Source organism: Pararge aegeria, chromosome 3 (genome assembly GCF_905163445.1).
Source record: "Pararge aegeria chromosome 3, ilParAegt1.1, whole genome shotgun sequence".
NCBI lineage: Eukaryota > Metazoa > Arthropoda > Insecta > Lepidoptera > Nymphalidae > Pararge > Pararge aegeria.
Window position 1 is genome coordinate 19,632,851 of NC_053182.1, and position 21,460 is coordinate 19,654,310.

Genomic DNA, 21,460 nt, shown 5'->3' on the forward strand with positions numbered 1-21,460 from the left:
TCCTTAACAAATGGCTCGCCGCGAAATTATCTATACCACTTGCCTAAATATTAATTTAATTATAAAAGATTTTAGTATAGTCAAAGTAATTTTTTTGTTAATTATAGTCTTATTTAATTTATTTTAAGTTTTAAGATCAAAGAACTCGGGAAAAATTAAAAACTACGTTCAAATTGACAAATGAAATTCCATAAAAAACACCTCGATTTTACATGAGTAGGTGACGCAAAAAATATTTCGCCCTAAAATATTTTGACTCAAATGAAAATGTACCGAATTCGTGCACCATTCGGAGCGGGTGCATTCAGTCAGTGTGCGATAGATACTAAGGGGGAGCACGCTAAGGGTGATATCTAGGGTGGGTGGCTAGTCTAGGTGACCGACGGTCGGGCGGCTGGCGCGATGATTTTAATTCAGTTAGCACTCAGCACAATAGTCTCCATGACGTGCCCTCACATATTCATTCGACTTAGGTCTGCTTAATATACCAGCTTTCTAAACGTTATAATTTTTTTAGACTGCAATCTAACCTAGAGGCAAATAACAGTCTAATATGATACCGGGATAACTTGTTCGGGGACGATATGACAGTTATAATAAACGCCGTTAGCCGGTTTTTCCGCAGCTTTTAACTGGTCTCGGCCGAACCTACAAGGCTCAAAACCAATTCGAAAAACATAACAATAAAAAACTACACAACTATAACACATTTTAAAATTTTTAACCATGCTTACATTCGGCTAAACGTTAACAGCACAACATTACTCTTCACCTGTAATTTTAGTACGGATGACCTTATTTCTGATTTGATCAGAGATACTCCTAACATAGCTCTCTCCATCGCTCGCTGAGTGACTGTGAGCCTTCTTATGAGGCCAAAAGTAAGCGACCACGACTGACTGAGTGATGACTTATGAGTCATCACTGGCAACACGCACTGTTCTAGACACTTTGGGTCTTCAGGCACTGAGAATGAAAAGAAGTAACGAATAGGAATTTAAATGTATGCAAACAAGTCACGGAGTTTCCCGAACGCTGCCCATCCGAGCTGGATTCAGCGATTCACCTCTTTTTCGAAATTGGACCTACCTAACTGGATTTTGTGTCCTAGGTATAAGTCTATCACTGGGTGGAGCGGAACATGAACGTTAGATATAATTTTCGCCTTGCTCATGTTCATACGTAGGCCCACCTGTTGAGAAACTCTGCTAAGGTCATTGAGCATCGTATAAAGGTCTCCCAGACTCTCTGCCATTATGACCACATCGTCAGCAAACCGAAGTTAAGTTTGTCTAAAGTTTTGGTTGATGGTAAACTATAAATTACAGTCTACAACGTTCAAATAGCTATGCTTGTCTATTTTCATAAATTTATGTACCTTGTGCTTAAAAGCTAAGCTATTGACTTCGATTCTAAACAGAGTAATTTTTTTTATTTTCAAATATTGACAACCCCTGCATAAAGGGAGGCGGAGATGTCGTCAGACTCTTACTGACTAAAATCCCACACTGGGCCTAGTTACCCTTTGAGACTCTGCCAACGGTTGTCTATCGAGGCAGACCCGCCTCGGGCACTACATGCAGGCGTGCTGGACATCCCGTTTCCATCGCCCGCAAGTCCCCCCAAGGAGCACTAGGAGCAAGACGCCCACCAGTCCTATACCTGGACTGACCACTGCTTCCACCCCCCGGGTCTATCCACTGCACCCTCTGCTGGAGATAGAGGGACGAGCGCAGACCCCCACCTCGTCGGACCAGTGGCCATCATCTAGCAATATCCCCTATGAGAAATTGTTAACCGATATCTCTAGGGTGCACCGGTCCGAATTGCTGCTCTTCCCTTGTGACGAAAACGAATAAAAAGGGGCATCCCAGCCCCTATAACCTATCCGATCTGCAGTAACTCTAACCAATATTCAAAACAATTGGATCTTACTGCACCAGAGCCAAATATCATAGAAATTTGACAGCAGCTGATCAAAATACCTAGGTATTTATATATTTTTATGCTACATGACAAGACCGCAATCTATTTTATTCATACCGCTGCCGCCGCCGCACTGCTCCGATATAGGATGCTTTATATAAGTACACCAAACTATTTTTTTTTAGTGGTTATGTATTTGCAGAAGTGAGGTCTTAAAAAATAAAAACTCGGTTACAGTGCTGAGGTAAGTATATACTTGTCAACTGAAATTATGCATTGTGCAAAAACCGCATTATAATCGACCTATAATATAACGAATCAAACAAAGCAGGTAAACCATCTCCTTCTGCTGTTAAAACAACAAATCGATTTTAATTAGCGAAACAAATGTCAACTGAAACTGGATTAAATATTTGACGGTCATGGCTGTTAAAGTAGTCACGTGTAATCCTTATAATTATATGCCGAACCGTGCTATACGAATCACGGGACAAGCCTGCGTATAGCGATAATCCGTTTCTATTTAGATTGTATTAATCTGTTTAATCGTGGCTCCTATTTTCAATGCAATAAAGACTATGTTCCTATAGATTATTGTTAATAAACAGTAGGACGTTCGGTATAATTGGATTGTTACCGGTGTCGCGTGGCAGAGGCTTCCTCCACACGAGACCGTATCTCCGTATATTTTTTTCTTAACATTAAAACCAATGTTAAATTGTTTTAGAGTTTTTTAAGATTTAATTGTATCTCAGGATTTTAAAACAGCTAGCTCTTAACCAGTTATTATAAATTTTCGGAATCCGCTGTGACGGATTCCGAAAATTTATAATAACTGGTGATTTTAGTTAGTGTTTGTAATTTTGTATCGTCTTTGTATTCAATGCTGAATACCGTTTTCCTTTGCCTCCGAGGAAACAGAAAAAAACTGGTGACAGCTGTTAATGTCATTGTCAAAGTTAAGAATGAAGTGGTCTATTTGTCTGTGTCAACGATTTGTCATTCGTCAAACGATCGCTTGTGGCTGTTTGTGTTTTGCGTAAACAAATTGGACGTTTTTCTAAAATAATCTGAGAAAAACTATACAATTGTTAACCTTTAACGCAAAGCGGTGAACCTTTGATCTAATATTAGATGACTCTCGGACGAAAATACCTCAATTGTTCCGGGTAAATGAATATTTAATCCATCTTGGGAGTTGGGTTTATAAGTTCACTCATTTGCTGTTTATTCATGCATGATCGATGGGTGGACGTATAAATAAGCTGGAAGATTGATTTTTAACTATTTATAGGAATGCGGGGGATGCTCGTAAAGTGTATGCTAGCCAGTCGAAGGCTGGGACTCTGTCTGGGTGCTCTTCTTCTGTAAGTGGTGACTGTTAACAGCTTTGCATGAATATTAATATAAATTTCGGTATTACGGATAGTCGAAAGACCAATAATTCTTGTGTCTGTTAAGTAATGTTAATAGTGCTTCCATTAAATTGGTTATAGTTTTGTTGTATGGCAAAATCACTTGCAAGTTACGTTTTACTCTATTTTCCATGCCACAAATATATATTATTGATACACTGCAATAGTATGGTACCTTTCGAATAAGATAAGTGTCACTCCCTCCTTGTTATTAACTTTTATTGACACAAAAAATAAGAGACACTGCAAGTTTAACATGAGGAGTACAACAAAACATGATATGTGATTCCTTATTGCCCTACTTTTAACAAAAGTTAATAAGCACAATGTGCTAACTGCTATTAAACTGCATACTTTTGAGGCTGTTTAAGCTGAAGAATTAAACATGAGTTGAACCACACTGCCTAAAGTGTGATGTTATTTATTATATATAATTTATTCCATTAAATTTTTTAGACAACTTTTCAAATGAGTGGAATATTTTTACACATTACTTCTCGCTTATTAATATTTATAAGTATTATGACTAACTTCACTATGTAGAACTGATATTTGTCTTATGTTGTTTTCCTTATAAATGCATGTTTAAAAGATTCTTACTTCTTGCCTGTAAGGCTTAGTTTATGCATCTTTAATATCAGAACCTCTCTCTCCTCTATATCATATCTTTTATAATGTTTAATGTCATCTTTCATTCATTTGTGCTAAAGTTATCCATAAATGATGTAGTTCCATCTCATTAGTGTAAGTGACCCTGCTGTCTGTTTATATAATTATTTATTTATTATTACATCTTGTTAAATAACAAAAATACTCAAATTAGCTTCTTCTTCTTTCCCCTTGTTGGGGTTTGTCTCCGTACCGGGTCGGCCAGAACCTTCCATTGTAGGTAGTTCCACTGGCCACACAGCCAAGTTCACTCTGGAAGCTTAGCAGGCCGCTCAGGTTGCCAAGTGAGCTAAATAAGTAGCAGTAATTTCGATATTCCACAGACAAGCATAAAAATCGACAATGCAATTTACTTAATCCAGGCTGGTACTGCGAATATATGGCATGCAAATTATAATTACATATTGTTATTATTTTTCGTTAATTTGTTTGTTTGTTAATATTAAGACAGTACATTTTTGATATTGTGAAATATTAATACAGCAACTGGTAGAATGTACTGGATTCTATTTAATATTATAAAAACTCTATGTACCTACATTCTTGTGAATAAATTATTATCATAATAATTATAAGCAAAGAGATAGCGCAAAATACGCCTTCTTTTTTTTCTTTTTGCTCTTTGCCATCTTTTAAAAATGTTAAGGTTATATAGATCTATATCTGCCACGTTCCACAAATTATGAGCTTCGAAAAGTTATTAGATATTTGGTTATGGGCTCCCGGCGTGAGAGTGACTCCATAGAGCGTCTTGTCGTGCAGGGCAATGTGGAGGGCACTAGAGGTCGAGGAAGGTCACCCATGCGATGGACCGATCAGATTAAGTCTGCTGTGGGTGGCCCTAGCACCAGGCTTTCGGCCAGCCGAGAGAAGTGTGGGGCGTGTGACATCTGCCGTCAAAGACGCTTCATGATGACCACGACCACTCTGCCAAGAAAAATTATCCACTCTTGCTTATTTGTGCCACAAAGCAGCATTGTTGCAATGCAAATAGGCTGAGGAAGGTATGATAAGTTCAATTAGTGTAATTTAATTTTGTTCGTAGATATCACTCTCCGATATGATCGAGCCGCCAGACTACGAGGAGGTATGCGACCGTCTGATGGGGGAGCGGGACCCGCTCGCGTACCCCGCCAGCGACATCGAGCTGCTGACTGTGCCGCGCCGCATCCGCACCCGGGGACACGTGCTGCCCCAGGAGGATCTGTAAGATTATACTTCAGATATCAAATTCGAATTCAAAATTTCTTTATTCATGTAGGCCTATCACAGGCACTTATGAAGCGTTCATACCTATGTTTACATAATTGTAAGGGGATGGTGATCACTTCGTTCTCCAACTTAAAAGCTACGAGGGTTCCAAACGCGCCCTGGTCTAAGAAGAGCCCACAACAAACTTAGCCGGGTAAGACACAGTATCCACAATGTTTATGCCGCTCTTCCTAAAGGGTCCATACTGTTTGTCTCAAGGTCACGTCAAAGAAAGACGAATACGACCATGCCTACAGACTAGGCAGAAAATAAAACAAAAATAATCCCTATCTATAAATCTCTCTCTTGTAACTTCAATGTTGATGATTACACTCTTAAGGTGTCACACTGTTTTATAATGTAAAAAAATGTCTTAAGATAAATATAAAATGCAATATGATTGTACACCTCGTAATAGATGGTCGAGCCTCTGATACTTTGGGTCAAGACAAAGAAGGAGAAGAAGTTAATCACGCAATCGATATAGAAAGGGGAAGGAAGGACCAGAACATACATTCTCTCCTACTTTCTTTTGTCTTTTGACCCTGATTGATTAGTGCAGAGTTTAGAGTGCATTCTAAACACGTCCCATGCTCATGTGATGTACATTTACCTCTTTAAATGCATTGTGTGGATTCAATCCTCACAACACTTAATTTAATTGCCAACACAGCAACAAGCCCAGCATCAGTTTAATTTATTAAATAGTAATCCAGTCTATTCTTGATATGACTAATTCTAAAAAGAAATTGCTATAAAACAAATTATATATCATACAATACATCTGCTCATAGGAGGAAAGATTGCAAGATATTATAAAAAAAATCTAGTCTGGCAAGACTATAGCTGTATCCTACAGCAAGGCCAAGAACTCCTTTAATCTTTTTAAAACTCCTTTACTATTATCTCTTGGGGATGCCTAAATGCCTAAATTTGTTTAGTTGACGTTCATAATTTTCAGAAAATCAAAAAAAGATATTTCTCAATTTTACGCCATTAGTTGCCTAGACGAGATCGCTATGTAGCGATTTGTTACTTTGTTGTATACCTTGTGTTGTAATTAATTTTCAGTTCTATGTTCTTTTGTAGTGTACATTACACACTTTTTGTTTATGAATGAATGGAGATTGATTGAATGAATACAAAAAAAAGATAGCAGTTTTTTTTACGATAGTACTCTTGTTTTCATTAGGATGAAAGCACCGATGTTCGTCCGCGACTGCATAAGTTGCTACACGTCAGATTATACTGTAGTGGAGTACAAATACCGCACGCACTCTGGCTCGGCGAGCGGTCGCGAGCGGCTCGCCGAACGGCTCGAGAAGCTGCTCGCTGCTCCGCTACAGCACTATGAGATTGACGCGGAACATTCCACTTCTATGGAGGAGCTGGCTTCACAGGCTCAGGTGAGTCTTCATTGCCGCGGCGCGTTGCTAGAAGATCCTGGAGCCTCCTAATATGTACTGGCTTGCAAGTGGATTTTAGTGGGTATAGATCCCACATAACCCGTCCGCGCCCTAATAGAATCTTGAAAGATGTTTAGAAGTCGGGTGTGTGTTTTCGCCCTCGTTAACAAAAAAAAAATTGAATCTTCGATAAGATTTTTTTAAACGCAATAATTGACGCGGTCTAAGCATGTGGTATGTGGAAAAAACGCCTATAAATATTGCGACACTTCGCTGGACACGCAATGATAACATTCTACAAAGTACCGTCCTGTGTTCCTTCAACCTGAGGCGTTGGTGTTAAGCATGTAATTACACCAGCTACTGCGCCTTCCCGTAGCAGCAACGTTGCTTGGCGCCGTTGCCAGCAATAAGTATGGCGGTATGACTTCCTCTGACGAATTCTGTCACAAAAAGTTTAGACTACTACTAAAATTTGAGTTTGCTAACCATTTCAAATTCATTCAATTTATTTATTTCAAATATTCCTAATATAACTTTGAAACTTGTGAAACGTCAAATCTGGCTGTTAGTAATGGCTCAACGACCGGTTCGAAACGCACGTGGCTGAGAAGCAGTTGGTAGGACCCTCAGTAATTGCTCTTTAACAACATTAATTTTACAATCGTTATTGTTTTGCGAGATATGACAGCAAGCATAGATTAACTGATTATAGAGATTACATAGATTAACTTATTATTACGGGCCTAACCAGACCAATTTTTAACGAGACCAAAACTAAATCTGGTACAGACAATCTCCTTTTTTCTAATAAAATAAACTTAGGTTTACTAAGTTTTTATAAAATCATAATTTTCTATTCAGTTCAGTGAATCTCAACCGTCAAGCGGTCGTCAGTCAGTGGCGTCTATATCCTCATCGTCATCATGTAACGAGACTCTCACCCCGCGAGGATCCTGGGCCAGCCTGGACCTTCGAAGTTCTTCATCTGATCCTCTGCTTCCCGATGTTTTCGAGAAGAAACCTCCCGACCAGGTCGACGCTACTAATGAAGCTAAACGGTATTGTTCTGCCAGTAAAGTTGCTTTCAAATTTTGCAGTCATAAAAATGCGAATGACGTCAATTAGAAATTCGACGTGCCTCCAAGTTATTGTGGCACGTCGTTTTAGTATGATGCAGCGTAGAAACCTGTCATACTGGGGGATTGACAGGTAACAGCTCAACCTGCTACCATCTTTGGCTGCATTATAAGTTACCACTGATTTGTGCTAACACAGTTAAGTCACAAGACCTGGATTGAAGAATGAAAATTGTCTTGCTCACTATGGTTCACGTTGCTTGAAAGACAGGCATTTAAAATCGTGTTTCTTTTTTTTTCAGAAAAGATTTCTGTTTATTTGGAGCAAGTGATGCAAATTTTGCGTAAGATACTAAATTTCTTACCTCATAGCATTTGTCTTTGTCGATCCCTCTAACACCCTTTATTAGTTAAGTTCCAGGATAAACCTATTTTGAGAGTTCACTGTGTTATTGCGTCTTTGTACTGCCTGTCTCCTGTTGTTGTCTATGTTTCAAGGTCATTCGACGCGTGACATGTTTTGTCTATGTTGCTCCATATTTAAACTGGTTTTGATAATTATTTTTCAACAACAAAAAATGTATGTTTTGGTCCTATTTTTTGGTGATGATCTTTAGAAATTCAATAAAACATTTAACTATAAATTTTCACTCTTTTTCCCCTTTAAAATGAATTCGTGCCTGATCAAGCGGTTGGATCATCATTATAAACCTATTATGGGCCCACTAAAGAGCATGAATCTCCTCTCAGAATGAAAAGGGTTTGAGGCCAACGCGCAGGACATGTTCGGAATGGTAAACTTCACACACTTTTGAGAACGTTATGGAGAACACTTAGGATTCCTTACGATTTTTTCATTATGTTATTGTTATTATATCTATACATTTGGAGGTTCGTCATAGGTTTGTTGTTTATCTGTATGTCCGCCTGTCTGTCCTGTCTATTTGACCATGTTTGCATTTTACCTGCCGCCAAAAGAAGGAGACAATTAATTCCACTTTTGTTTCAGTTGTTGATGTTACTACATATTTCTGTTAAATCTCTCTGACCCAGAAACTTCGAGGATTCAGTAACACATAAGCCAAAACAATTTAAAACCTCAGTCTTTCTTTTCGGCTTGGAATTCTGTCTTAAATAAGAAATCGTTTGCAGCCTGGAGAATCGTCAAGCAGATTTGTTAGGGCTCTATGCACCGTACTTGGACGAGGAAGAAGCGGTTGAGCGGCGCTTGGCAGCCGAAATGCCATGCGAACTCATGGGCCACAGAATTATGGTCCAATGTCATCAGGTCAAGTAAGTGTTAAACTAATTTTTTACCCAAAAATCAATCAGATGGATTTCTTCTATCCACACTCCACAGTTTTTTTGAGTTTACATCTAGCGACCTCCTGCGTCTTGCTTAATGTCCACCTAGTAAATGGGGGGTTTACCAACGCTACATTTTTCGGTGCGGGGTCGCCACTCCAGCATCTTGAGACCATATGTTAGTCTGCGTTCATGAGTGATGCGCACAACGTTATGTACTCGTATAATAGAATTTATCATCTTTGTTTAAATGCCCAAATTTTTGCAAGATTAGAACCGTATATCGTTACAGAGTTACTATTTTGATGCTCGAAAGCGTGTCTACGATTGCGCTCATAATAACCATTCGACAATTGGAATAAAACAAAAAAGATTACAATGCCCTTCACAGATTAGAACTGGATGTCGAGCCACTCTTCGCCTCGATGGCCCTTTACGATGCTAAAGAAAAGAAAAAGCTCTCGGAAAACTTCTATTTCAACCTGAACTCGGAATGTACGAGACAGATGCTCTCGACTCACATTCCCCATGCCGATCTGTCCACGTTGAGTCGGAGTGCCGTGTTCGATATACTGAACCCTTCCCCGGACGTATTTCTGGTGGTCAGGGTCGAGAAGGTTCTGCAGGGTGACGTCAATGAGTGCGTCGAGCCTTACATTAAGGATGACAAGGTAAGTGTTCTTCAGCTATACATATAACATCCGTAGACGTGCTCGGGGCATGTATCGGATATGTATATTAGTTATAAGTTAGTTTCCCCAGCTTGATGATTTCGCGCCGAATGTGCGGTATGGAATGGCGTGTTTAAGACCATTGCACTCTTTTCGCTTCGCACACTGATGCATAATAACTGGTCGCTATTATTTTAAAAAAAATCTAGAAAATAATATTGATTGTGAGTTTTTCTTGTGTCTTTTTGATATCCGGTAGTTTATCTGCTTCTTCGGTATAGTGGTGAGCATATTTGTCGGCCGATTGGTGCAGTGGGGCGCATCCTGCTTTCCGAGTCCAAAGCCGTGGGTTCGATTCCCACAACTGGACAATGTTTGTGTGATGAATATGAATGTTTTTCAGTGTCTGGGTGTGTCTATATATTATAACTAGCTGTTGCCCGCGACTTCGTCTGCGTTTGATTTTGTTTTTAAAGTATTCAGTATCGCTAAGCCTTAAATGATATATATAGTAGTATTTATATATATATATATATATATATAACATGTGACTGTCAATTAATTATAGCCAAATAATTTGCAATAAAATAAAATTGCGACTATAATTAAAGATCTAAGTTATCCTATCTCTTAAGTTGGACCAGACTACTCACAGTGTGCCAATTTAATTTAAATACGGTTAAGTAGTTTAGGAGTCCATCGCGGACAAACATCGTGACAGGAGATTTATATATATTAAGATTATTTATGTATATTATTCATAAAATTATTCGTCAGTTATCTTAGTACCCATAACACAAGCTTCGCTTACTTTGGGACTAGATGGCGATGTGTGTATTGTCGTAGTATATTTATATTATCATTATTATTTTCTTCGGCTGCAAATCATAAGAAACACCCAAATCGTCCTGTTTTCGGTTTTGCTTTTAAGAAATTCTTAGTACGAGCCTCAGAAAGCACGCAAAGCTGTCGTTTTGGTGCCCGATCTCTTTTCGGTCGTGTCGAAGCTGCTGTCGAGTGCACCTGTGTTTGCGCACATACTTGTGCAATACAATATCTCCCGTGTAGTTGAAAAATCTCTCTGGGAATTGACCAACTTGGCCGAAGTCTCTCAGAGAAACTGTTTTTAATATCCGACGACCTTCCCCAACTTTATAGAGACCGCTCACCTTACTATATATCAAACAAACAGAACAATTAAAAAGTTTCAATAGTTCAATAATAATTTTGTATCTAGAATCGCGAAAAAGTGCGTGCGGGTGCTCAGGCGGCTTGTTCTCGCCTGGGTCGGTACCGGATGCCTCTAGCGTGGAGTGCCGTGTCGCTGCTGAACATCCTCAGCGGCTCCAATAGTCTGGAGCGCGACGCGCAACCGCAGGACCCGCCTGCATCCACATCTAATACTAACAGTCTTGGTGAGACTTTTACATATATACGTAACACTATTGTATCTAGGTGACTCTGCTGTTTCACCAGCGTGAAAATTCAAAACAAACTTTGACCTTCCTTAGAAATTATAAACCGACTAGTTAACGCAAGCATTACAACTCTTAAGCTGTATATCTTTATTGATATTTTCCAGTATATGAAGTGAGTTGAAAAAGTTACAAAAGTAAATAAAAAAGAAAATTTTCAAAACCCACTGAACAACCTTTGAAATTTGAACACGAAACAACGTCCATAACAATTATAAACAATGTACCACACCTATTTCGAATACCTATTTTAGATGGAGCAATTCCAATGCTCTTGGACTCAAATTACAAAAAGAATCTTCGGCGTTTCAATACATTATTATAGTTTATGGGTTCTTTATGTTAGTAGTAATTTTTCAAGCTTGTTTTAAAGATAAATTTAATTTAGCAATTCTTAAAATTCTGAATAGTTTTTATAACCCGTGAGCCTAATAAAACAAAACTTAACTTTTTATATAGCTTATTTGTTGCGCTCAATAATCATTTAAAAGAATCACTTTAATCGTTTTCCTAGATCGCAAAGCGTCATCCAGTAGTCTAGAACAATTACGCCGTCGTGCGGGAGAAGTAGGCGGTTCTTTGACACGCAAAGGTTCCATAGAGAGGCGGGCCACGGCCACGCCTCATGCGGACGATGTGGTGACCCATCTGGACAACTTTAAACCTATCGTTATCACTGTTACCAGCTTCTTTAAGCAAGTAAGTACCCTTGAATTCTGGAAAAAGTTTTAGCCTTTACTTGAGGGCATCTTAAAGTTTAACTGGTGGTTTTGGGACAAACAGGTAAAACAGTCACTTAACATTTAAGGCGTTCTGAAAACTCAGCGGCGTCTCAGTTATGACATTTATTTATTAAGTCTCCTTCGTTTTATCATCACTCACACTTACTGCAAATAGCTGTTAAAAAGGACTCCTAAAGCGTAAGGAAAGGTCGACCTTTTATTATGTTAATTTTATTGTTAAATGATCAGACCTTTGACGATTTCACGAAAATTTAAAAGGTTAAAATAATTAAGTTTTATGTGTCAGATCATCTAGAAGTTAATTTAAATATTTGTAATCTATATATATAATATCACTAAATGTTTCGGTGATTTACATAAAAACAGGAGACAGACAAACTCCGAGATGAAGACCTCTACAAATTCCTCGCTGAGATCAAACGACCTAGTTCAGCGCCCAAAAAACTTAAATGCATTCCTGGAACACTGAAGATCGAAGTCTCGCCTTGTCCCGATGAGATCAAGAACGGACTCACACCGGAGCTGGCTAAGCTTGCGCCTTTTAGTGGTAAAATGATTTTTCTCTTTCTCTCACAAATATAGCGAAACACACTCTGAGTTATATTGACACATACACCGTTTGAGGATTTCTTGTTCCTATTCCTTCTTTTTTATATAATTACTACTCCTTATCATGGCCTCTGCTAGCTAGCCTAATGTATTTTGCTTTTGTACTAAAATCGCCATTTACCTATATGTTGGTTTATTATCTATTTCTTTTTTCATAGAATATATCATTATATATGACTTCGTAATGCGTTCCTATCATAATGAGTTGTAGCAAAATTTTGGTCAAACTTAAATGCTTCAAAAAGTCTACGTCGATGAACAACAAAGTTTATTTTGAAAACCTGCGTATTTCAAAATAAACTTTGTTGTTTGTTTTTAAATAAATATAATCAGGCCTTTAGATTTAATATAAAATTATATATTAAATCTTCCCTATATATATATATATATAATATCTGCAAAAAGAAAAATGTGTGCAATATTTGTGTCTTTGGTCTGTTATAGAAGAGAACGTGCGTCCGTGTAAGGAAATTCTGCCATTTCCTCTAGTAGCGCCCGCACTGCCGCACGTACAGTATCGAAACCTGTTGTTCCTGAACGTGCGCGAACTCAACCTATCGGCGTATGCGTCCCGTACCGCCTCAGCTAGGAACATTACTGTAAGTATATATAGATGTAAATAAGGATCAGTATAGACATTTCAAAAAATTACGGAGCATTTACACGCTCCATTGAAAATAGGACCGTATTCTTATCTCCTAAAGTATAAAGTTGTATAAATAAAACTCGAATGCGGTGCTATTTTGAATGAAGCTGATAAATTACTCGAGCATTTTTCGGTAATGTCTGAACTGAATTGCATTTGATAGTTAAAAGTATCATAAATGTGTAATCAATGTAAGACATGCAAGAGTTTAACAGCCATAATTCTACAAGTCAAAAATTATAAGCAGAATTAAGTTTACAAATCTTATACTGAAGTACCCTACTTTTATATAGAGATTTATTTTTCTGCCTGATAGTTTGTTCTGTACAGCATCTTTCTGTTTGTCTAGGTGAGAGTTCAACTGATGGCCGGTGAAGAGCAATCCGCAGCTCTGCCCGCGATATTTGGACGAAGCTCTTGTCCAGAGTTCAGTACGGAGGCTTACACTACTGTGCTGTATCATAATAAGTGAGGCTGTGGTTTAAACTTTTTGTTACTCTCTGCAGCTAGGTGCATTTCAAATTGTTTCGTAGAGTTGATATATTTACTTTTGCGTTGCGGAAACGTTGATAGCCTTTAGATATTTTTTAAAATTAAACTTTTGAGAAACTTATATCAAACTTATTATTAAACTGATATATATAACTGTTCGGATTACAGAAAACATCTGTATTCCGAACTTAACATTATAAATTCGAAAGTCTGTTTGTTTTTGTGTCCTTCCTTCGCACCCTAACCACGAAACTAATCCACTTAATTTTTGGAATAGTTATAGGTAAAACGACAGAGATTTATAAAGGCTACTTGTAGCCCTTAAAAATCAATCAATTAATAGCAATTACGTTTAGAGGCTTTTTCGCTGTTAATTGTATTTGGTTTATTGCAGAAATCCATCTTTATACGATGAGATCAAACTGAAGCTGCCAGCGGATCTCGGCGACCAGCACCACCTGCTGTTCACATTCCTCCACGTGTCGTGCCAACGCAAGCCCGTGGCTCCCGAGCAGGAGAAAAGTGTCGAGACTACGCTGGGATACTCGGTAAAGCGAACCTAATTTTTTTCTTGTTTTGTAGTTATTATGTTAATTTAGTATGTATAAGTTTATTTTATTCCTTGCACCATCCACGTTCGACCTTTTTACCACTTTTAGTGATAAGGCCGTCTTTGCACCCTAGCACTAAGTACTATTGCTGTTTGCCCTGTGTTTTTCCTATTGTGTTGCAATCAAGTTTATCTATTCTTTTCTATTCTTAATTATTAAAGAATTTGGCAAGTGAGATTTTTATAAGTTGGCTATTTTTTTCATACACACTGCATAAAGACACCTATATGAAATGCTAGCTGACCCGCGCAACTTCGTCTGCATCAAATCGGATATTATCGGTTTTATCTGAAATATCTATACTGAAGGCATACTTCTTAAGAAGAACTACTTCTTCTTCTACTAGAAGGCTAACTCTTTGTCCCCAGTGGCTCCCTCTGTGCCGTAACGGCAAGCTGACCTGCGGCGAGTTCAACCTGCCCGTTATGCAGGAAGAGCCGCCGGCGAACTACTCCTACATCTTCCCGGAGGTGCTGTTACCCGGGACGAGGTGGATAGACAACCACAAACCGATATTTAACATCACCCTGGACGCCTACACTACCGTGCATCCCCAAGTAAGCAATTACAGTCAGCTTTTTTTTATCACTTCCCTGGACAAATTATGTGGGATTTGATTTTATTTACATAAATATATAAAGTGGTGGTAGCCACGGCCGACATATAATATATATTTATATATATTTAATGAGGGACGCCCGCCCTTGCCAGACGGGTTGCTACCACCTTACGACCCGAAAAAAACCAATTAGGCGATTAGCCTGTTAGCATCTTAGACTGCATCATCACTTATCGTCACATGAGTTCGCAGGCAAGGGTTAACTTGTAGTGGAATTATATGTATGTTACTCGCACATGGCACGAGAAAAAGTTTTACACTCTGTAGTAAATATTAAGGAAGTTATGCACTTTGGATGAAGTTATGTAACAAAACAAAATACAATTTATGTCGCTTATCCTTTTCAATATTATTATAGCTTCTCAGTCTTAGGATTCTGTTTCTTCATTATGAGGCACGGAACCCTAAATTAAACGAATTCCGCATGTTTTATAATTATCCAGGATGGTTATATCGAGAGATTCGTGATGGCATGCGAGGCGGTGCAAGAGGGGAACATTCCGCCGAGAATCGGCCTCGCCAACATGGAAACTGAACTGAGAGCTAGGTATGTATTTTGTAACTCATTATATTTTTACCTGCATGACTTGACGTGAATGGAAAGCGGTCAAATGGGTCGGTTGAGAAAATTGGTGTTCCACATGGGTCTATTTTAGGACCTTTTCTATTCCTTATTTATATTAATGACCTTCGTAACCTTGCTAAGGATAATCACGGGATGGTGTTGTTTGCTGATAATACATCACTTATGTTTAAAATTAATAGACGTGAATTACATTTTGACGAGATAAACAACTCTCTCGCTTCAGTAGTACAGTGGTTCGAAGCCAATAATTTGGTTCTAAATGGAAAAAAAAACCAAATGCATAGAATTCACATTACCAAATGTTAAACATGTAAAAACCACTTTACTACTTAATAATGGGGAATTGAATCTGGTGGATACGGCAGTTTTTATAGGAATAACGTTAGATGCTAAACTTCAATGGAGCCCTCATGTTAATAATTTATCGAACAGGCTTAGTTCTGCCGCCTGCCGTGTGTGTGTGTGTGTGTGTCTGTCTGTCTGTCTTTATGTTTGATGAAAATGCTAGCTGTGTATGTAGACCATGTGTTTGGTGTTTCAATGATTACTTCTTAAAATGGTGCGGTTAGTCAAGTTCTGCCCCCTTGTCACCAGTATATCGGAACTGCCGACCGCGAACGTGGAAGCTTTGGCGCGTTACCTGCCCGTGGTTGCGGACAAGTTGCTCCAGCTACTGGTGGCGCCGCCCGCACTCGCCGGCGTCACGCTCAACATCGCGCAGGACGTGTTCACGTGCCTTGCGCATCTCTTCACTGATATCACTGTAAGTTGTTACGGAATGTCATCGCTTCAGTGGCGTCCACAAGGTTTTCGACTGGGGTAGGCACAAAGTAGGAATATGGCATCAAAATGATAAATCCTCCTCCTATACGAGCTTTATAAATATTCCAGGGTAGCCAGTGCTTTTGTGTATGTATGAAGTGCACGCCACTGCGTCACTCAGCTATCAGTAACGCGGAATCAATAGATGTATGAAAATTTTATTTATGTTCATAAAAATATGACTGTAACAAATATTAGAAGTAAAAATAAACTTGTAGTGTAGTTACTAGGCTGCATAAAAAAAGGGAGGATCAAATATAGATGTCTCTCAATAAGTTCAAAGTTTATATAAAACGTAAGCTTACATGTATGATAAAAAAGCTTTGGTATGAATTGATTTAACTTCATAACTAAACATTAACTCGACTGGGGGATGGTGATAACAAAAAAAACCTGGCTAAGTTTGTTGCGAGCACTTGTTAGACCAGGTTTGGAACCCTCCTAACTTTAGTTTTAAGTTAACGAATGCAGTTATCACCATCACCTAACAACCTATGAGAGCACTATAGAAAATGAACGAAAGGAAAACATTTTCAGGTAATCTGTAACGCGGTGTGTGAAGTCCACCAATCCGCACTGGGCCAGCGTGGTGGAAGGTGTCCCGTGCCCTGTTGTGGGCCGGAAATGGGTTGAAATGATGATGATAAATTAATAAATGTTGCTGCGTGAAAGATGATGAGCAATACATAACTCGCTAATGATATGTTCCGTAGAATATGAACGACGGTGCCACTTGCGACGCGCACGGACGTAGCGGGCTCATCACCAGCTACATTCAATACCAGTGCCGCATCCCAAGACCCTCGCTCTCTGATAGAGATATTGGCCTACCACTTCCACCTTCTGGTAAGTTATGCCGAGCTTAATTTGTGTCATCCTTTTTACCATCGAACCACGAGGATCACCGTAAGGATCTGCATCCCCTACGTGCGCTTTGCATCCTAGTTTCTGATTCGCACCGCTAGGATCTGGAATGCCGTTCCAGCTTCCATTTCAGTGTCTGAGTGTTCATCTATACTTTATAAGTATTTATGTATATCTTATATATATAAAAGAAAGTTGTGTTAGTTACACCATTTATAACTCAAGAACGGGTGGACCAATTTTTATGATATTTGATTTTTTGGATTCCTCTTAGACCGGAATAGAAGAATAATAAGTATTAAAATATAAAATTAATCGAAAAAAAAAATCTGCGGTGCGAAGTTCGCCGGAACAGCTAGTTATTCATAAAAATATTCATCAGTCATCTTAGTACCCATAACACAAGCAACGCTTACTTTGGGGCTAGATGGCGATGTGTGTACTGTCATAGTGTATTTATTTATTCTTAATAATATTTATTTATTTGCCAAATTGTGGGTACATAACAAGTAAACATTTAATAAAACGGTCCCTTCACAATCGGACGTCACAGACAGTGAAAATGTTTAAAAATAACAAATAAAATAAAATTTACATCACAATTTAAAGATTTAAAAAATAAAAATACAATAATCAGAAATAAGTAATAATGTCATTTTATATTAATTAGACAATTAATATAATTACAAATGTTGTTATGCAACTAAGTACGTATATTACTGTCACTACGGTATTTTTAACACTATAATAGTTGTTTTTGTTGAGAGTTTCAAAAATTGCTCGCTTGAATTTTATTAGTGGTAGATTTTTTTTAACAGTCCGAAAGTATTTTGTACAAAGTAATAGCCAAACAAAATGAATTGTTTGAAAAGACAGCTAACCTTTTTGCTGGTACCCAAAGTTTATACTGAGGGTATGGCCTGCCCTTCCTGTTTTGATAAATTTCAGTTAATGTAGGAAATAAATTAGGGTAATGCTTGTCACAGTTCTGATGGACGGCTCATGCAAGATCCTACACGAAGAATTGGCGCTGCAGTGGGTCGTAGCAAGCGGCGCCACCAGAGACTTGGCCATGCAGAATTCTTGGTAACATATAATATCTATCAGCCATTTGTCTACCTCACGATTTAGCGTTCGATGCATACTAGAAACCGATTAGGAGTATGAATTTAATATTTTAGAGTTAAAGCATTATCATTATCATTGTTATATTAGTTGATATTTTGAAATGAAATAAAACCTACATGGTGTGAAACTTTTGAGTGAAACTTTTTTCACATGATTCTTTCGAGGTTCTTCTTTTAAAGAATGACCAACATTCTATTTTTATCTCTATTAATTTTTTTATTAAGTTTAGACGTGAAAGATGGAATATTTCGACGAATTTTGCGATACGGTATTGCCACTCATTTACTAAAAGAGTGTTATTGCAGTCAAAGATCAACTTTTAGGAGCTTAAAAAAAGGTATACAGAACTTACCGCCTCCACAATCCTACAGAATAGGTTTGCGGAATGACGCACTTGTGAGATCTCATCTTATAAGTCGGGTCCGGAGTTTTATACCGGGCGGGCCAATTTTGTAATTTATAATTTCTGAATTGGGGCAATTTTGAAATTTATAATTTCTGAATTTTCTCTGGTCCGGTCTTGTAAAGGCTTCGGCCCCGCCTAGATATCACCCTACGTGACCGCCAATTTAGCATTCCCATACGGTGCCGTATAGAAACCTTACGGGTAAAAGTTTACCCTTATCGCTAGCCTCGTAACAGATTAGCCCGCTACAATCATAGCAAAAAATAAAAACAAAAATGATTGAACCAATTTCAAAAAGACTTTCTAAGACACTTAGAAGATTTTGCATGGAGATATTTAACCTACAATTTTTTAACGCGGGAAAGACTGAACAGATTTCGACCCAACATTCCTAGAAGCTTTCAAGGAATGTTCCAGCCTACTCCATATCGCGAAAAAACTATTTGATAAACCTAAAATCTACCGTATAAGGTGACTTTCGAAATATTTCTTAAACCCACCGTAACATGGTATCGTGGTGAAGGAAAGTGTCTCATGCATTATTTTCAATGTATAACATACTCGTAAGAGAAGGCAGAGTCTAAATAATTGGCAGTAAAACTAACATTACTTTTACATCTTGTTAATACGACAGGGCAAATACAAATGAATAAAAAAAATTACACAAAACATTATAAAAGTTATGAGAGAGTGAGAACATTTCCTCGAACGCCCGCTGTTTACAACACCCTTCGCAAGCTGTTATAAGAAAAGATCGATTTTGTTTCCAGGGCCTTATTCGAATTAATGATCAAATCTATGGTGGAGTACCTATACTGGAGCGGGGCACACGAAGCGCCTCGCAAAGCTCGCTTCCCCGACCAGTTTACGGATGACCTCAGCACCCTTGTTAACAACGTCACGGCAGAAATAATTTCCAAGTATAGTATACCTTATGTTTTGTTTATGAAAAACATTGTTATTCCGAAATCTAGATTTTTAATAGATTCCTACACATAAAACCTCCTTGATGTTCACCCTCAATGTATGAGGAGCGACTCCGAAAATTTATAATAACGTACCTGTATCCGTATCGCCATTGCACAACTTCGAACAAGTAAAATTATCTGGGACATATTAACAGAAAATCAGAAAAATCTATTAAAGGCCTCATAGATTAAATAAAGTTCTGTGCCTCAAATGTCACCGCACATTCTTATTATTTATGAAATAGAGTTACTTTGTATAGCCGCTCGCTTGTTTCACTTTTTGTTAGTTTTGTCCCCATTTCAAATCAATGAAATAAAGTTCTGTGCCTCAACACATTCTAGGAAGTTATGTTATTGGGCTACTTTGTATAGCCGCCCGCTTGTTTCACTTTTTGTTAGTATTGTCCCCACCTCGAAATCAATGAAATAAAGTTCTATGGCTCAACATTTTAATTTGTCACCGCACATTCTAGTAATTTATAATAAAAGATTGATTTGTGTACCTGCTCGCTTGTTTCACTTTTTGTTAGGTTTGGCCCCCACCTCGAAATCAATGAAATAAATTTCTGTGCCTCAACATTTGTCTTTGTCACCGCGCATTCAATATATTTATTTATTTATTTACTTTGTATAGCCGCTTGCTTGTTTCACTCTTTGTTAGTTTTGTCCCCATCTCGAAATCAATTGAATAAAGTTCTGTGTCTCAACATTTGTCTTTGTCACCGCACATTCTAGTGATTTATGATATAGGATTGATTTGTGTACCCGCTCGCTAGTTTCACTTTTTGTTAGTTTTGTCCCACTTCAAAAATAGCAGCAGATTGCGCTTAAAAATTACAAAGTAACTTTTAAACAGTCATTATTAATTTTTCAAAGTGTGTCCAAATTCACAAATTTAAAACAGCGCAGAAGGATATGAGTCGAATACATATGTTGATACAATATGACTTATGACAATGATAATAGAATTTCTCTTGCCTCCACGCTATTTAATTCCATCGCCCTTTTTCTAAATAATCATCACCATCACTACAGGGCACGGTTCTCCTCCCACAATGAAAAGAGGTTAAGGCTGTAGTCCACCACGCTGGCCCAGTGCGGATTGGTGGACTCCACACACCTTTGAGAACATTATGGAGAACTCTCAGGCATGCAGGTTTCCTCGTGATGTTTTCCTTAAGCGTTGTAGCAAAGTTAATTGCTTGAAACGAACATAACTTAGAAAAGTTAGAGGTGCGCGTGCTCTACCCTCTGTACTATCACCGCTTCAGAAGCTGTCTGAATAGTACGAGTTAATTATAAATTTAATACATAGATACATGACAGCTTTATAAGGACCATTCAAACAATAAAGATTAGTTAATAATTAATATTCGTATTTTATTCAGATACGGCAAGAACAGTCGCCTAACCCAAAGTTTGAACAACAGCCTAGCCTTCTTCCTATTCGACTTGCTGAGTATTGTGGACCGTGGATATGTCTTCAACCTCGTCCGCGGCTACCACAAGCAGATGTGCGCCAAGATTGCCTCCCTACCGGACGCCGTACCCCTCGTACATTATAAGGTAGGTTCAAAAAAAAAAAAAAACATTTATTTCAAGTAGGCCTAATATAAGCACTTTTGAAACGTCAACCCTGTCTGTTTGTAGTGACTCTACCACCGGTTCGGAAGGCAGATTCTACCGAGAAGAAGCCGGCAAGAAACTCAGCAGTTGCTTTTTTCCAACATCAACAATTTACGTTTTACATTTTAACTCACTCCAAATGT

General features: G+C 38.2%; 1 protein-coding gene across 3 annotated transcripts in view; it reads left to right on the forward strand.

Moving 5' to 3' along the window:
* Positions 1-2,930: 2,930 nt before the first annotated feature.
* LOC120636928 (dedicator of cytokinesis protein 7) overlaps positions 2,931-21,460 on the forward strand; it is a 36,551-nt gene continuing 18,021 nt past the window's right edge. The window contains exons 1-21 of one of the 3 annotated variants that reach the window (XM_039908497.1): positions 2,931-3,095; positions 3,221-3,293; positions 5,056-5,216; positions 6,454-6,667; positions 7,532-7,728; positions 8,049-8,090; positions 8,899-9,039; positions 9,443-9,722; positions 10,960-11,137; positions 11,712-11,896; positions 12,307-12,487; positions 12,994-13,148; positions 13,545-13,663; positions 14,082-14,235; positions 14,667-14,855; positions 15,361-15,464; positions 16,098-16,266; positions 17,039-17,171; positions 18,176-18,275; positions 19,494-19,643; positions 21,080-21,257. In XM_039908497.1, the coding sequence (XP_039764431.1) occupies positions 3,061-3,095; positions 3,221-3,293; positions 5,056-5,216; positions 6,454-6,667; positions 7,532-7,728; positions 8,049-8,090; positions 8,899-9,039; positions 9,443-9,722; positions 10,960-11,137; positions 11,712-11,896; positions 12,307-12,487; positions 12,994-13,148; positions 13,545-13,663; positions 14,082-14,235; positions 14,667-14,855; positions 15,361-15,464; positions 16,098-16,266; positions 17,039-17,171; positions 18,176-18,275; positions 19,494-19,643; positions 21,080-21,257 (3,138 nt within the window). In that variant the 5' untranslated portion in view covers positions 2,931-3,060. The remainder of the gene's footprint in view (positions 3,096-3,220; positions 3,294-5,055; positions 5,217-6,453; positions 6,668-7,531; positions 7,729-8,048; positions 8,091-8,898; positions 9,040-9,442; positions 9,723-10,959; positions 11,138-11,711; positions 11,897-12,306; positions 12,488-12,993; positions 13,149-13,544; positions 13,664-14,081; positions 14,236-14,666; positions 14,856-15,360; positions 15,465-16,097; positions 16,267-17,038; positions 17,172-18,175; positions 18,276-19,493; positions 19,644-21,079; positions 21,258-21,460) is intronic. The other 2 variants (XM_039908498.1, XM_039908499.1) reach the window with 2 other exon arrangements.